We start from the raw sequence: 19,226 nt of genomic DNA, 5'->3' as shown, positions 1-19,226 counted from the left end.
ATATATATATATATATATATATATATATATATATATATATATATATATATATATATATATAATATTAATATATATATATATATATATATATATATATATATATATATATATATATATAAATAAAAAATATATAAAACAGTGAAAATATGCTAAAAATTAAATATAAAATGCTGCAGTGTATTGTGCAATATTCAAAATAGTCCATAAGTGCTCCAAAAATCCATGCGATTCAGTGAAATATCAGAGGTAAGGTGCTGTATTCACACACAGGTGCCCCCCCCCCAGGTGATAGAGGGCTTCACAGTGCAGTATGTAAAAACTTTTATTTATGATACACAATAAAATCCCACACAGGGTACTCATATTAGCATGGCACTTCAGGGTGCCATTTATGTATCATAAATAAAAGTTTTTACATACTGCACCATGAAGCCCTCTTTCTATTGATATACCAAGGTAAAAGTGGCACTCCTTTGATGTACAGTGATATAAGATCAACCCAGGATCCCGGATGCACTACTGAACCCTTTAGTGGTTCAAAGGCGTGTTTTGACCAAGCCTAGCAGCAAGGTCACATGCCCTAAGGTGACCCTAGGGGGGAGCACCTGTGTGTGAATACAGCACCTTACCTCTAATATTTCACCGAATCGCATGGATTTTTGGAGCACTTTTGGACTATTTTGAATATTGCACAGTACACTGCAGCATTTTATATTTAATTTTTTTTAGCATATTTTCACTGTTATATATATATATATATATATATATATATATATATATATATATACTTGTAATTTTCCTGTTGCTGCATCCAGACATTTACCAACCCACAGACGCCGACAGTCAGACTTATATTCCATTCCCTGCTATTTTGCTATTTTTTTTGCTCATTTGTCCAGATTGGAGAGTGTTGGAGGGTACTGAACTGCAGCAAAAAAATCCTTTACTTTTTTTAAAATTCTGCCGAGACTAATGCAGGTTCGGTTAGCGAGGAGGACAGCTACTTTAATGTAAATTCAGCCTATGTCACAAACCGGTTAGGATTTTTAAGATTTTTAAGACCTCTCTCACAGGTCACTTGTAGACCTTTAATCCCAAACAGGCATTTGTCTAAGCAGGACTTGTCCTTAGCTTTAGCTTCCTCCCCCCCAGGCATTAAGGTCCAAAAAGAAAGAACTGGATGTCTAAGCAGCTCCCCCCCAAGCAAAAGGCTTGGGAAGCAAAAACCTGTGAACTCACATTCTGCTCAGACAGCAGGCCTGGGAGGAAAGATTGGACCTTGTTACACACACCCTCACAAGGAAAAGCCTGAGTGACAAAAGGGACTTTTATAGAAGGTCTCCCAAAAACAACATTTTCTTTCCTAGCCCACATCATTGGCATAAACCCCTCAGTGATTGTCAACAGCAGTATACATTTTCATAATAAACAACCGTATATCTTCTTGCTCTACCTACTGAAGAACACCCAACAGTAACAAGCAGAAGCAAACAGTGTCATTTGGCTTAGCAGGACCAAGCATTCCAGACAATGTACACAAACAGAGCTCAGACCACCTTACAGTCTAGCTGCAAACATTTAAGGTAAGGATCCTACTTCACCCTAGCAGCACCAGGTTTGTCGCGCCAAATCCAAACCATGGCACTACCTGCCTGGAGTTCTCCCTGTGCCTATGTGGGTTTCCTCTGGGTACTCTGGTTTCTGCCCACACTCCAAAAACATTTTAGTAGGTTAATGGACTCCTGTCTAAATTGGCCCTAGTATGTCTATGAATTAATGTGAGTTGGGGGCCTTGTATTGTAAGACAGCAGCGACTGGTGAATGTATACTATTTGTAAAGTGCTGTGTTAATTGACAGTGCTATATAAAAACCTATAATAAATGCTTTCAATTTTGTTTCCCTGGTGATAATAGTGGTGGGCAATGATTGTTTCCTGTAGAACTTGAAATAAAATGCACAATAGTCCTTAAAGAAATGCATTTGTAAAATAAAATCATTTACACTCAGGGGGAATGAATAAATTGTCAGGGTTACCCACAATTGTAAAATTATGTATAAAAGAGATTACGTGACAATTGTGTGGATTCTTGAGTAAAGGGTGGACTGGGAAGCAGGAGGGCAGCCCCTCCAGGGCGAGCACATGTTTAATATATATATATTGTATATTATAATTGTATAGTGTATGCTGAGCTGGTATGCAGTACAAATAACATTGAATTCTATGGGACAACATATTCCTTTATATACACCAAATAATGAAAACAAAAAATAAATAGTTACCTAAACAATGCCAGATTAAAACCACCAGTGTGAAGTGTATGTATATATACTCTAAATTATGGGTGCTCAACCTGCGGCCCTCCAGCTGTTGCAGAACTACAAGTCCCACCATGCTTCTGCCTTTGGGAGTCATGCATGTTTAATTGAAAGCCTTGCAATGCATCATGGGACTTGTAGTTCCTCAACAGCTGGAGGGCCAAAGGTTGAGCAAATCATATATGCAATCAATTATTTCCATTCAGCTCTTAATTTTGTATTCTCTGGCTATTGGTCTGTGCAGTATTCATTTTAACACAATGATCTGTGATTATGAGATACAATTAAAGAATGTCCATCATTTCTACTGTTAAAATGTCTCTAACGAATTAGGAAAAATTGTGGGTCATGGGACAACTGACCACATAAATTCTAGTCTATAACTATTGTTCACTAACATACTGTATGTTTTGCATATATATGTTTTAAACTTCATTTATACAATTAAAGCTAGCCATATACTGAGGTTTTTTTTTTGTTTTATACAGTGTGGATAGACAAATCTCCTGCTGTGGCTATTCAATTTTGGCAGTGTTCTGATTCGATGTGGCCACTTTTTGTCTGACAATTTTAAATTGAGGAAGGTTTAACAAATTAAAGGAAGTGATAGGGTTGATTTACTAAGGACAAATAGACTGTGCATTTTGCAAGTGCAGTTGCTCGAGAGCTTAGTAAATGATGAAGCTCTGCTGACTTCCATCATTCAATCATGTGCAAGCAGAAATTCTTTTTTTTTTACTTTCCTCATATGTGATTGGGTAATCCTTTTTTTTTTTTTTTTTTAAATCAGAAAAAAGGTTTATTAAAGAACAAAGCAGAATTATATCCATACATAACATATGCTACAATATATCAAGTACAGGAGAGAATGTATTTTGTATAAATCAACAAGGAGTAGAGATTTTGAATCTTTACACTAGTGCCGCATAACATTACCATAAATCACTATGCATCTCCTCAGCGCTGTAGATACATATTCTTACAAATATGAAGAGGTAAAACATCACATAACAAAGTATAGTAGAAACATCTACTAAAACTCTGGTTGTTATATTATATTCCTGTCCTGTCATCCACCACTTTACATTTGTAGTGGTTTGTCCTTCACCAATTGGAGTGGACCTAATCCAGGTGTGTCTAGCCACGTTTGCCACAAGTAATATAATTTTTTAAGAATCTTCCTATGTTGATAAGTGAGTTTTTACTTATCAGTGTACTGTTTACTGTGTCCAACCATTGCTTTAGTTTTGGTACTTGTGGAGATATCCAGTACCGAGCAATAAATTTGCAAGCTATGTACAGTAGACGCAATACTGCAGTATGACTATTTGGAGAGAGTGGGGGTGTTTCCAGAGCACCTAGCAAAAAACTTGTGAGATAGTAGATAGGACATAGTACCAATAACGGAACAGTTTTGGGCATTTACACATCATATGTAGCAAATCAACATTGGTTCTGTTGCATTTTGGGCTTATTGGCAATTCTCGAATCCCCCATTTATGTAGTTGAACTGGTGTTCTGTACACTCTATGTAGTAGGTACAGGTAGGATAGTTTGTGTGATGCTGAAACTGACACCAAGGGGGTGGAGGAAAGGCATAGGTTCCAGGTTTCCCCATCTATATGTCCCAGATCCTTTTCCCATCCCTTTCTGCAGGGGAGTTTGGAAGCATCGTGTGTGGATTGCAACAGCTTAGAATATACTCTTGAGATCATCCCTTTCTTGTCTGCCATCAGCAAGACATCAGACAGCAAGGGATGGTTCATTGGTGCAAGCAGGGAGGTTTTAGTCTCACTCTGAATAGCATGCGTAAGTTGCAGATATTTGTAAAATTGATTTCTGGGGAGGGCAAACTCTGATGCAGCTCCATAAAGGATTTGAATGTAGTGCCTTTATATAATTGAGAGATATACAGAACACCCGTCCTCTTCCAGAATTGGAAGTCCTGTAGTTTGCACTATTCTATAGTATACTGTAGATTGTGTCATATGGGGGTATATAGACAGAAACCATGGATATGCAGAATAGTTCTGATATTTAAGAGTATTTAAGAAGAGTATTGTGGGAAGTTTTTGGGATAGATGTGTGATAGATGGGTGAAGCTTCCCCCTCTATTGGGCCTCCTACAGAGATCCATTCATATCGTTTTTTTGTCCAACATGATGCATTACCGCACTTCAGCTCCTATCCATTTCTCCACAGGTATCCAATCTTCTCTCATTTTTACTCACCTTTTTCTTCTCTTTATCCTTTCTCTCCTCGTGACCTCCTTTTCTTTTTCCCTGCACATTCTTTTCTCACATATTTCCACATCACTTTTAATTGTATATATATATATATATATATATATATATATATATATATATATATATAGTCATTTTCTCACCCAGGTTCCCCATTTTGGGGTCACCCCATTCAATTTATATCTGTGTTACCCTCTATACACTGGCCCAGTCGTGGTGCTGCTTGTGTGGGTTGTTGCCGCCCCCTCACGTCCCCTCGGCTCCCGGCAGGGGCATTCCTGGCCGATCTGGGATTCTCGTGTACGCACCACCATTGCGCAGACTTACATGTAAGTGTGTGGTTTTATTAGCTATGTGGGGGGTACTCCCATATTGTATATTTGCCCACATGATCGCTCCTGACCATTTTAATATGACTGTTTTTCTTATTCATAGATGATCACTACGGTATTGCTCTTGACGAGTGGCTATAAGGCCTCGAAACGCGTAGAGCTAACAACAACTGATTTGTGTATATATTCATGAATTTCCTACTGCCGTTCCTATTTATTCTTTTTATTTTTATTTTACCTGTTTTAGGCTAGGCTTTAGTGCGTCAATAACCTGTAACAGGTATTCTCTACTATGTGTATAATCATGCATCAATTATCCTGTGTGTTTGCATAACATGTTATAACTCCTTGTTGGAGTATCAACTAAAATGTATTATTTGGTTCTAATGAATTGTAAAAACTTTGGACATTTAGCATAATGCAATGAGATAAATACAAACCTTATGGTAATTTGGAATCAATTAAAAACTGTTTTTTTATTCAAACAGTTTTTCTGCCTCCGTGTGCTTCATGCAAAGTCCCGCTTCCTGTTTTCTCATTTTTTAATACATTTAACCGGGATGGAGGAGGGGAGTTGAATGACCCCTGTTACCTCACTGAAAGTCCCATAAACCCCTTTTTTCCTTTCTTACTTTTTGAATACATTTGGCTAACTGGCCAGTAGTCTAGCCAAAAGTTTAACATCAAATGTGAGTAGCGAGATCTATAGGAATCTGGTGAGGGGGTCTCCTTTCCTGGCTTTAATAGGACGACTATAATCGCCTCATTTATAGAGGGGGGAGTTTCCTGGTTTCAAACACATTATTATAGGCTTGAAGGGTCAGTATCATATGTGAGGTGTATCTTTTGTAAACTTCGGATGGCAAACCATCTTCAGGTGCCTGTCCATTATGTGTTTGAGCCAAAGCTGTGAGGATCTCATCCTCAGTCAATGGATCGTGATTGGGTAATCTTTGCAAAGTAAAGTTTCACCTCATTTACTAAGATCTGGAGTAACTGCACTTGCAGAGTGCAACAATCTTTTTTACTTTAGTAAATCATCCCGGCTGTGTTTCAAGGGCAGAGTAGACTTAGCCTATTCAGGTATTAAAAATCCTGCAGGTCATTCTGACAGTTTGTACAAGCAGACTGCAATGCATAGAGACTGTTTGAATTTGCACTAAAATATCCAATCACTAGTACCAAGATGCAGTTGTCAAGATTTATTGATCGATCTTCAGTTTTCCTTAAAAGAAAAGCAGATTAAAGCAGAACTTCAGGGAGATATGACATACACTAATAATGCAGATCCTTGGTAAGTAATTGATAGATCATTAAATGTACCTTATGAATACAATCAGTGAAAATGTCTGAATTTGACCTGGTATCTTTCTGTATACAGCAAAGATCAGACTGGGAGAGGGAAAATCAGAACAAGGAGTCAATCATTTTTATATAGTTAATGTGTTAACAAGAAACATGCTGCTAGGAGGAGAGAGTAGAATGACAGAAAGATGAAGTCATCAGTCTGCTACTTTTCTTTCACTATTTAGACACGGGCTGGAGAGGGAAAAGAGGTGTATAAGATACATAACTGAAGCATATTAAAAATCAGGGCACCTCCCCTGTCACACAGGACTGACTTGTAAGAAAAAAACATACTGGCTTTCCTGCTTTTAAGCATTACACAATGGTTGCATTTTAAGGCTTTATCTCATAATGCAAATCTACAGATTGATTTACTAAACAAGTGAAAACTATTCACTTAAGAAAAGTGAATGGAAGAAAAGTAAAGCTGCTTTTATGTCAATCATTCAATCACATACAAAATCTTTTTTTTTAATACCCTTTACACATTGAATTTTGTATTCAAGGTGATCTTCATTTTAATTTCTAAGTTAAGTGCATTTCAGTGTCTGAAACATCAACTTTCTACAAAAAAAACTTAAATAACATACGGTATTTCTATGGTAATACAGTTTACCTTTTTTTTTTTTTTTTTTTTTTTTTTTTTAATCTTTGTTTATTTCAAAAGTTAATTTTGCCTATTGACAGGTTTTGATGATTAATTATGTTTGTTTATTTTGTTTATTTGTCACAGCTGGTCAGTTGCCAATAACACCTGCAATAACATCGGGAAAAGTGGCCCCACCTTCTTTGCCTCCCAAAAAAGGTATTGTTTTATGAAAAAAATGCTTTATTTGTTATATATTTATGCAGAAGGGTGTGTTTGTCACATAGGAACATGCCAGGACACTTATACAGGAGTATTTCTCTATTTGCGTTTTTTTTTTTTTTTTTATGTATTTTTATTTTTTACCTGCTATTATGAAACACTTATTTTTCATGTTAAATGCTGAAATAGTGTTGAAATTAGAGCAGATGAGCCCATAATGTTGTGTATGTTACCATAGCAAATGACTGTTGTTGCTATTTTTTGTATTGTTTTTATATCCTGAAAAAAAAATTTGTGGGGTTAACGAACAGTCCCTGAAGGGATTCGTTTGAAAAATGTGACTATTTGTTCTAAGGAATGGCTATTCATTGTTTACTATATTGTTTCTACTGAAAGCCATACGTATGTTGTACATGTCTGGACACTTAAATAATGCATTAGATGTGATTTTATTTATGTGACAGTCTGTAAAAGCAGGAGTTAACCAGGGTAATATCAAGCTCTTCTAAACATCTCAAGTGAGCCTCTGTTGTCGCTTACAGAGCTTTTCTCATATCTTGTGCAATATATAACTTCATAGAAAAAGGAAGAAGCCTTGAACTATATATGTTCCATATCCAAATAATTAGGAAGAAAGATCGCAGCAGGGTCCCAACATTGAAACATTCCTAGTGGTGGTTGAGAAATTTCCTAGCACTCTATTGTGCTCACACAAGAACTCTAGGCTCCAAGCAGTTGAGGACTTTGCGTTTTATTCTCAAAGTTACAGTATACCATACAGGTTATCGTAAAAAGGAACTGCACTAAAAAGAAAAAAAAAAAAAACATTCAACCTTAATCTGTGTGTTGCACAGAAAAACTTTCTTAAAACCAAAGATATACTCATGCCACATGGGCCAGAACAAGGGGACCATTAGAAAAAGGAAGACACCTACAACAGATAATTTTTTTAAACAAATAATATATTTATTTTGGCAATTTAATTACTGGCCATGGTGTTATCCAAGGGGTGACCTGATAATAATAACTCAGAATTAAAATGAAATATGGCTGAAATGTGGCTGATACTGGCTGAAATACATTAAACAAAATTTCATGGTGTCCATCCAGACAATCCTGGAAGACTACTCCCCACCGGCTGAAGCCAGAAGAGAAGCTTTTGGCTGAGGCTCCCCCAACAACGTAGCTTTTTCTATCAAATTTCGCAGGCCCATATTAAAAATGTCCAGACCTATTGCAGATAAGTGAACCAAATCAGGGCAAAATAGACCCAGAACATTAACAATTAGAAAGCTGTGAATGGTCCGATTAAGGCGTCTCCTTATCCTATTTACGTAAAATAAGCTACCATAGGGAGACCATAAGGGCCTAGGTATCATCTCAGAGAAAGCCAAGATGGCATAAGGAAACATAAGCTTAACCACTTCAATACAGGCCTTTTTTATACCCTTCCTGCCCAGACCAATTTTTAGCTTTCAGCGCTCTCACACTTGAATGCCAATTACTCAGTCATGCAACACTGTACCCAAACAAAATTTGTATCATTTTTTTCATACAAAGTGAAAAAAGAGCGAAAATTTCGAAAAAAAACACTTTTTTTTTAGTTTCTATGTTAAAATAAGTCATTTTTGTTCATAAATTTGGGCCAACATTTATACTGCTACATCTCTCTGGTAAAAATAACCCAAATTAGTGGATATTATTTAGTCTCTGTGAAAGTTATAGAGTCTACAAGTTATGGTGCAAATCATTGAAAATTGATCACACCTGATCACACCTGATGCACTGACGGCCCTCATTTCTTGAGGACCTGAAATGTCAGGAAAGTACAAATACCCCCTAAATAACCCCTTTTTGAAAAGTAGACAGTCAAATGTATTTAGTAAGAGGCATGGTGAGTTTTTTGAGGTTGTAATTTTTTTCACACAATTCTTGTGAAAATTAAGAATTTTTTTTTTTTCACAAAATTGTCATAATAACAAGTTATTTCTCACACACAGCAAATGCATACTGCCAATTACAACCCAAAATACATTCTGCTACTCCTCTCGAGTATGGCAGTACCAGATGTGTGTGACTTTTACACAGCCTGGCCACACAGAGAGGTTCAACATGCAGGTAGCATCATCAGGGGTTCTAAGAGCATAAATTACACCTCTAATTTCCTAATGACCTATTACATTTGTGAAGGCCCTGGAGCACCAGGACAGTGGAATTACCCACAAAATGACCCCATTTTGGAAAGCAAACACCCCAACATCTATTCTATGAGGTATAATGAGTCTTTTGAATGGTTAATTTGTTTCCCCAAGTCTTCGGAAAACGTGGGAATTAAAATGCTTTTTTTTTTTTTTTTTTTTACACAAAGTGGTCAGTTTATAAGATATTTATAACTCAAAGCTCGTATATAGCAAAAATGACACCCCAAAACACATTCTCCAACTGGATTCTGTGGGCCGGTCCAGATGGTCTGTGAGAGACGCTCCTCAGCTCCTTTTATCAGCTCCTTTTGCGTGGGCTTTATGCCCCATAATTTAGACCAATCGATTGACCGATACCTCCGACCAATCCCATGGCTATGGCTGCCCAGGGATACTGCTGCAACCAATGGCAACATGCAATTAACTAACAGGCAGAAGAGATCTGCAGACCCCCTTTGCACTATCCCATGATGGCCCAGCATATTGCTATGACCTTACATTCTGTCACAGATACCAAAAATAGGAAGATTGTTCCTGGGCAGTGATTTGAACCATGCAAATCATTACTTTATGCCCCAAACAATTGAATGCACATCCAGAACCACTGCTGTATAGTGCATAAAAAGCTTACTAATATGGAGCCAATTATTCCAAACAGCATACAGCTGTTGAATGTCTTTATCCCATAGTCAGTGCAATATATGGAAATCATGGTTTTAACGAGGAGGGCTTGGGACTAAAGGAGACAATATAAGCATACAGTTTATGGACTTAAATTGGACCCACCCCCTCTAAAAAATTGGCAATAATGTGTAAAGAGGGAAATACTTATACTCATCTATGTCCATATGACTTTTTCTTTGTGCTTACCAGTTTTCATTCTGCTTCTGTGTTGCCCAATCCCTCACTTCTGTGCCACTATTTTGAAAACGTATGTCTTTTTTCACTCATACTGGGATTGTGCACAATAAGGAGGATCATTTCATAAGCCTTTTCTTGCGCATGCGATGTGTGACATTACATGCATCTGTTGAAATTGAAAAAAAAACTTCCTTGGAGAGATCGCAAGATTTCAGGGGACGTTTTTTACAAGCAAATCAATGTAACTTCATGCAGCACATGATTGAGATGAGGTGCATTTCCCCAAAGGAAATTGTGACATCACCTTTCCAGGGGGAATCTGTGCAGCTGGGACTATGTCAACACTGCATTCAAGGACACAAGGAAGTGGTAACCATAAGCGGTAAATCAAATTAAACAAAACATTTTTTTACATAGACAGTGTTAAGCAAATTAATTTAGGAAAAAGGGGGAAAGGTCCACTTTAAGAAATCAAAAGGCCCTCAACATCTAATTAGTGCATAGCATATTAACCACTTCAATACAGGGCAATTTCACCCCCACCACCCAGGCCAATTTTCAGCGTTTATCACAGTCACATTTTGAATGACAAGTGTGCTGTCATGCAGCACAGTATCAATATGAATTTTTTATTATTTTCACACAAATAAAGCTTTCTTTCAGCAGTATTTATTCCCCACTTTATATTTTTGCTAAAATTTTGGAAAATAATGCATTTTACCTTGCTTCTGTTATAAAATGTTGTAAATAAAAAATCTTTCTTCATATATTTAAGCCAATCCTGATCTACTGTAAGACTTTTTCATTTCTTGAGACATGAAAATGCCAGGACAGTACAAAATATCAGCTAAATTACCTATTTTTGGAAGGTAGATAGTCCAAGGTATTTAGTAAGAGGCATGGCATTTTTTTGGAAAATGAAGAAATACATTTTTCTTTCCACAATTAGTTTATTTACATACTGTCACCAATGCAGTACAGCTTTATCATATAACTGGTGTGGTAGTGATCAGGGACACTGAGTGGTGACAGTATGTAAAAAAAAAAATAAAAATAATAATTTTAACAATTTTATTTATTTTATTTTTTTTCTTACTTTTTCTTTTTTTTACAATGGTTTTTGTACATACTGTGACCAGAGCAATACAATGTTACCATAGTTAGTGATCAGGATTTTTTTTACACATTGCAATTGCATATACCAGTGAATTTCATTGGTATAAGCAACCATTTTTACTGAATGAAACTGATTCATTCAGTGTGTATTGTTGTCATTAGCTGTGATTAGTCACAGCTAATCACATGGTACAGATGGCCTGTGATTGTCCCTGTCTGTACCATGTGATTACTGTGACCAATCACAACTAGCAACACAATTGTACACAATGGATGGCATTAGAGGAAGCCATACATTGTTTACAATTGTCATGTGATCTGCTGTGATTGGTTACAGCGATCACATGGATACAGCTGGTGAGAGATGGTGCAGCAGCGCAACCTCAGGTCCACTCGCGATGCGCATTCTGGAAGGACGTCATATATCCCACCTAGCCGTCAATTGACAATAGACCCTTCCCTTTAGGCTATCCAACAATGCCAAAATATCCTTGCTCTAAATCTCTGGATAAGACACCTTGCAGATTTTCTCTCCCAAAGAACACCAACATCTTCTAGTTTCCATAATCAATAAGCCCCAAATATCTATTCAGTGCATAACATAATAAAGCATTCTTAAAACAGAAGGTATTCACATGTTTCATTACATCACACATCCCAAAAATAGGAGAATCGTTCCTAAATTTCAAGACATTGGGTCAGAGACATGTCAATCATTTTTTACACCCCAAACAGCCAAATGCACATCCAGAACCATTGTTGTACAGTGCAAATGTAGTGTTATAGAACCATTTAATCGAGCTGGACACCTTCTGTTTTAAAGTGGTTCTGAAGGCAGAAGGTGTTTTACCTTAATGGATTCTTAAAACTTGAAAACCCCCCCTTACCTGAGCCTGTTCTTAATTCAGTGCTGTGCACGAGAGCAGAGTCTCTCTCCCTCCTCATTGGTTCAGACACAGCAGGGGAGCCACTGCTGTCAATCACAGCCAGTGAGGAGGGATTGGAGGGCAGGGCCAAGCAGCACTCTGTGTGTCAATGAACAGGAGGCTTGCTATAGGGACACTTGGCAGGGGGGGCCAGGAGCACCAGTGGGGGATCTGAGAAGAGGAGGATTGGGGTTGCTTTGTGCAAAACCATTACATAGAGCAAATAAATATAGCATGTTTGTTATTTTAAAAACAAATAATAATCCTTTTCAATCACTTTAGGAATGCTTTACTGTGCTATGCACTGATTACAGCGTTTTGATTCCTGTAGTTTCTTCCCACCATAACATGTATGGTTATACTGTCTTGTTCGGTCTCATGCCCTATATCATAGAAGCTGTGGTTTCTATACAGTGTATTGATGATGACCAAAAAGCTTGCAACAACTATATGCAGTTTGGAGTAAATGGTAGATGTTTACCTTTTCTCTGGTGACAGAAGCTTACCTCCCCCCTCCCCCCCTTCAGTCAGAGAAGTTTCCTCTTACCCAATTACCCATGCCTCCCATTTCATTACAGTGCCTCTGGGCCATGTACCTCACCCCCACACATACCCCCTCCTCTCCAGTTACAGTATTTCCCTTCTAGTTTAAATTGCCCTCCTTTCCCTCTTTCCACCTATGTCCTACCCACCTAAACCCTCTGGAGGAGAGGGAGCAGTATGCACCAAGTGAGCTTGTCCCAACACTAGCTGCACCTAAGGACCTGCAGTACAGTAAGCTTCCTGTCCCAGCGTCATTTATATTGTGGATTTGTGCCCTATGCTGCTCTCCTGATGCTCATCATCAGATCAAAAGTTATCAAGAAGCCAATTTTAACACAAGGAACAAAATCCCTGATCCTCAACCATGATAGTCATCTCCACAGCTCAGAACAAGGCATGGCAAGTCAGAAAGTGGAAAAGGTCAGCTCCAGAAATAAACTATAGACAATACTGGGAACTAGTCCTGTGTCTTTTGTGAACACAACTTTGACAGTTTAGGTCCTCTAATAAAAAAAAACCCATAGCTATCCATCAGAATCCATCATTTACAAGACTGTTTTAATGTGTTACATAACAGCAGAAAAGCTACATTTGTAAGTTAGCATACCGCAATTTTACTTACAATAAACTTTATTAAAGAATTTTGAAAAAATACTTTTCAACTAGAATAAGTGTTTCAAAAATGTAAATCTCATTAAGATTTTGCTAGAGGCATCAGTTTTCATTCCCTTTTATCTTGCTATTATAAAAATTATACATATTGTTTTACATATTTTTTTTTGTTTTAGACAGAAGCCCTGCCTTTAATCAGTCTAATGAATAGTGAATCTAATAAACTAATAAATGAGAGACATTCATTAGATTCATTAGATTCTCTCTTCTGTTGATTGAATTAATTTATATCTAATGAAGCTGAAATATGCCAAAAGGATTCTGATGAGAATGAAAAGGGTTTTAGAAAGTGAAAATCTATGATCAACAAATATATACAGAAACCGGCAACCTTGACTCTAGCAGTCATACAATGCATAATAATACACTATTTTGACTGCTGAAGTGTCTACACTCTCCCACACTAAGTCAAAGTAATAAACAGGTGTATGGAGATGAATCCATAACAATGAAGGGGCCTTGTCAAGCAAGAAATTATGTTTTAGTACAAGGGGATGGTCTGTTTCTGCATCATGCAGCTAATTACTCATCTCAATAAGCCCTAAGGTGTTAAGCACAGTCTGAAGGCATTCTAAAAATCCTAAATGGCTGTAAAGACTATGGGTATTAGCTGTTTTTGTTTTCTGCTGAATAGTTCCCCACCTCCATACAGCTTTAACAGATAGAAAAAATATTGCTAGGTTGCAAGTCACCTTCAATTCTGTTCCAAATGCTGATTCAGATTTGACAGAGCTCATGTTGTGGGTTCTAGTGACCTAGGTGTCCTACTTGTGTTGTCTTTCAGAGAACAATATCTCAGGCTTCCAAGTGCATTCACCATTGTCAATTCAACTTAGAAAGTCTGCTTCTTACTAAACTCTAGTCAGTTACATTTTATTACTGTCATGAATATATTCAGCTTTAGTTTGAATGAGTGGGTCTTGCTTCTACGCCTATAAATGTTTCAGTTATTCTTTTGGGGGACTCTGTGTGCCTAGAACTTTACTACAATGTGCAGCCTTATAAACATATAACAGGTAACCATAAAGGGGTATGTAGGTAAAGCAAATTTAATTGCACTGTGCAGTGAATATGACTACATTTACCATAATGGCACTCCTAGGGTAGAGTCTAGAATGGTAGCCTTAAAAGGGGCAACAACGAGTCTCAAAATCACCAAATTGTGATAACATTTTTTTTATTTGCTTTCACTGTTCTTTGCTCTTTTGGGCATGATTGGCCAAATTCCTCCAGAGAACTGTAAGGGGCAAGCTGTGTAGTGAAAGTTGAGAAGCCTCGAAGGGCTCTTTATGGTTCAAAAAACATGAAAACCTCCCTTCATTGTCTTGTTTGGTTGTCTGCACAGTAGAAAAGTCCTGTAGCTGTAAATATGAAACTGGTGCAGTGCTGCCCTCCAGTAGCACATACTAACCAGTAATATTTACTAAAATAATCAGATAAAGTCAGAGGCAGAATTTTTATGAACTGGAGTCATCATTCAAGCGTAGAAAAGGCAGTTTGATGTCTAAACACTGCATTACATATTTGAATCCCTAACCACCTACTGAATTAAAAAAGAATTCCAGGTATGGTCATTTTGTTCCAGCTTGGCCCTTAAATTCCAAGCAGGCATCCTACTAACCAATACTCACTGAGACAAAAAAAAACAATTTAACTGCTGGCAAGTTAAAAACCACCAATAAAGCCATCTGGAGATCAGTAGTCTTAACTTTCACACTCAATTATATGATATCATGATTTCCACTAAATATGCAACCCAGAGGGTAGTTTCCCATATTGACAAATATTTTACCAGAGTACTAGGGATATTGCTACTCCAATGATCTCCACTAGCTTTCAGGTCTTTTTCCATGTGGCTGTGCTGTTGCATTCACAGCAGGTTGCCAGTTCAGCATGGATGCCATTTGCATAATGCGTTGCATTTTCTCAGTGATTGCAAAGCATTCTTTAAATGCATGGGGTGGAGAGCATGACACCACTGCCCCACCTCTCCACCTTATCTAATCAGAGAACACTTTATGTTCGTTGAGAAGATGCAAAGTATTCTCTAAATGGTGTCTGTGCCGAGCGGACAACCTCCTGTGTTCAGAGTGCAGGGCAACTGCTTGGCACAGGAACCAGAATCTAGTGGAGATCACTGGAGTAGCTGTGTCTACTGCAGTGATTTCCAGCTTCTAGAGGGATCCCACAGATATGGTACAGTATTTACATAGTTACATTAGTTCAAGCTGGACCAATGTAGCTATTTAACCACTTGAAAAAAATATAAAAAAATATAAAAAAATAATTGCGCTTCAAAGTGTCTAAATTATGATAAAGAAAGCAGCGATGTCTAAATGTGACACAAACACATAACATGAACAAGGAAAAAATTAAGATGACTCGCGCTGTGTAAATTGGTGAGTGTGTGACCAGATTCACCGTACAAAAACACTAAATACAACCAGTATCAGTGGATGCATAAACCGTCTGTGTGGCAATGTATCACGATCAGTGCAAACAAATAACAAAAATATAAATCGTCTGTGCAATAATATATCGCAATCAGTGCACACAAATCACAAAAATAAAATCCAAACAAAATAGATATATTGAAGAAACTATTATAAAGGGTAAAAAATGTCCAAAAAAGAAGAAACCCGAGAAAAAGTGAATTAGCAATCACGGGTCCTTCAACCGCATGGAACCTCAAATGTGCAGGACCACCACCAACAGTAAGAGCCTGGCCGCTTACCAGAACCCCATGACCCCCCGTTACAGAGGGTCTAAAAGGGCTTTTTAAGATCCTAGTAGTCCGGACTTCCCAGGAGCAGAGATGGAGCAGAGATGGGAATGGAAACTGGAAAAGGGCGTCAGATGCTGGGATGGAGATGAAGAAAAAAAGAGAGAAGGGCGCACCAGCCATGTGCATTATCTTTTGTAAAACATTTATTAGGTAAAATGATAAAGGAAATTACTCACAAGCAGTAGAGAATCATGTGCCATAAACCTTGGACATCAACTTGCAACAAGTGGTAAAAATGATGAACAAAGCCTTCCAAAGGTATTTCAGAGGAATATATAACACTGCTCGCTTACGCGTTTCGAAGGGCTCGTCCCTTCTTCATCAGAGCTCAGCTGACTGCTGAGCTCTGATGAAGAAGGGACGAGCCCTTCGAAACGCGTAAGCGAGCAGTGTTATATATTCCTCTGAAATACCTTTGGAAGGCTTTGTTCATCATTTTTACCACTTGTTGCAAGTTGATGTCCAAGGTTTATGGCACATGATTCTCTACTGCTTGTGAGTAATTTCCTTTATCATTTTACCTAATAAATGTTTTACAAAAGATAATGCACATGGCTGGTGCGCCCTTCTCTCTTTTTTTCTTTGTCTGCTAGGATTCCCCATCCTTGAGGGCAGCAAGGCCAGTGTATCCCTTTTATCTATTGGGTCGACCACTTGTGCGCAGGAGTCATTTTCTGTTTTTGTATCGGTTGCTGGGATGGAGATGGATGGATCCACAGGAGGGGGGCTCAGCCCTCAGCATAATGGTGTCATCATAGGAGAAAAGAAAGGGAGGGCTCCCATAGTATAAAATCAGATGGCAATTTATTATAGAAAAAAGCGTAAACACTCACATATAAGTAAGACAATCAGCATCATCAAATAGAAGAACAGACTGTGGCACCGGCCGGATGACCACAGATAGCTCGTCCTGTTAGATATACAGCAAGAGTGGGAGGTGGCGCGATGATACCGCTCAGCCCTACGCTGCGTTTCGCAAAAAAATGCGTCTTCCAGGGGCACGAGCTGCTCATCGCATCACCTCCCTTAAATAACAAGTAATAAGCCTCACTTTGGAATCCCCCACGCCGGACTTCCGCATTAGCCTCAAGCGCACAAGTTGCCAGTGCGCATGTGCAGGAGGGATCTAAACTTCCTAGAGAGCCTAGAGCGTCCCCGACCTCAGCGCTACCGCGCATGTGCGGCCCCAAATGCAATATGCCTCATTAGATGTCACGTCAGGGGATGGGATCCGCCCGCTCAAGGAAAAGCGCGTCGGATCCCCGTGCGCATGCGCGATGTCACGTCAGAGGATAGGATCCGCCCGCTCAAGAAAAAGAACGTCGGATCCCCGTGCGCATGCGCGTCCCCTGATCTCGGTCTTCACATACAGTAGACAAACGGGCAGCCTTGTGTGTGGCACGGGTGGGAGTCAGGTGATAAAAAATCAAATGTATGAAAAAAAAAGGGGGATAAAAGAATAAAATAGATTCAAAACCACTGATGCAATATATAAAAAACATCTTAAGCCAGGTCATCAGATTGCTGTCAGTTCAAATCGCTCCCAAAAGGATCATTCACAGCAATCCTTGGTGTTGGCATTTAATTGGTAATAAAACTGGGGAAATATATAAGTACAAAGCAAATATAGGATGTAGCTGAATATAAATAGCAAATGTTAAAACAGTTTAGGCGTGAATGGTGACACGCACAAACTGAACTAAAATTGTGTTGTAAGGGGACATGGACAGATTACAAAGAGCGACCCCTAGTGGCCTTAATGAAAATACACACCCTCAACGCCAGTCTTCTCATATAATAAATGGTCAGACGGCTATGTGGGTGAGCATAAAAACTGGATAAATACGGATACAATAGGCCTAAAAATACATAAATAAATCATAATTAAATTAATGCAAGCTAAAAAATGTGTCTATAACCACAGATAAGTTGTCAAAGGCGACCACATCCAAAAATGGTCACCCATAACAACCCACAGTGCTAGCATATAATATGTGATTGTATTGGAAGATGCATATCCCAAAAAAAATTTTTGGCACGGCAAAAATTGGGGTATGACAAATTAAAACGAACTCCCCAATTATGGGACAAAAAAAATGAATACATTTGGGGCCTGAATGGTGACACATACAGGCTCAACCTAGAGATTAGTCATGAGGGGACAGAGTTGTAAGTCACTGGCAAAACGACCCCTAGTGGTCATCCTAAAATTCTCGTAAGTCTTGGAATTGGAATACCTATAATGATGCATGGGAAGAGAAAATATTTTTGGAAAATATAAACTCAATAGGTGCTGCAATTTAAACACTAATCGCAGAGCATAACCGGTGGTCCGGAGGTGGGGATCCAAATCAAAAATAACCCCCAAACATTGTTGTAAACATTAATGTACAAAAAGAAGAGAGAAAGCCATATACAACAACATCCCGTAAATCAGGCATTATTAATAAAAGCATTAATGTCAGTATCTACGTTCATACCATGTGGTACATAACTTTTGACCTTATATATCCAGGACATCTCTAACTTGGAAATCTCCCTAATAAGCGAGCTACCCCGCCAATGAGGTTTATATTTGTCTATGCCAACAAATAATGTCTTGGAAGGGTCCCTGTCATGGAATTGATCGTAGTGTCTGGAAACGGGATGTTTATCATACCCTCTTCTAATATTGCCTATGTGTTCGTTTAAACGAACCCGTAGGGCCCATTTAACCACTTGACCAATGGAAGATTTACCCCCCCCTTCATGACCAAGCAATTTATTGCGATACGGTACTGCATTATTTTAACTGACAAATTGCTCAGTCATGCAACACTGTACCCAAATAAAATATGTGTATTTTTTCCCTACAAATAGAGCTTTCTTTTGGTGGTGTTTGATCACCTCTGCATTTTTATTTTTTTGCGCTATAAAAAAAACAACAATTTTGAAAAAAATAAATACATTTGTTACATTCTGCTATAAATACATCTAATAAACAAAAAGGAAAAATTCGAATTTCTTTATAAGTTTAGGCCAATATAAATTCTGCTATATGTTTTTTGGTTAAAACTCCAAAAAGCGTATATATTA

General features: G+C 38.1%; 1 protein-coding gene across 1 annotated transcript in view; it reads left to right on the top strand.

Annotated features, from left to right (window-relative positions):
• LOC141141259 (uncharacterized) overlaps nucleotides 1-19,226 on the top strand; it is a 1,017,917-nt gene that overhangs the window by 470,254 nt on the left and 528,437 nt on the right. The window contains exon 22 of the mRNA XM_073628940.1: nucleotides 6,973-7,044. Within this exon, the coding sequence (XP_073485041.1) occupies nucleotides 6,973-7,044 (72 nt within the window). The remainder of the gene's footprint in view (nucleotides 1-6,972; nucleotides 7,045-19,226) is intronic.

Source organism: Aquarana catesbeiana, linkage group LG04, assembly GCF_042186555.1.
Source record: "Aquarana catesbeiana isolate 2022-GZ linkage group LG04, ASM4218655v1, whole genome shotgun sequence".
Classification (NCBI taxonomy): domain Eukaryota; kingdom Metazoa; phylum Chordata; class Amphibia; order Anura; family Ranidae; genus Aquarana; species Aquarana catesbeiana.
Note: the sequence above shows the minus strand (reverse complement) of the source record. Positions and strands in the feature narration are given on the sequence as shown.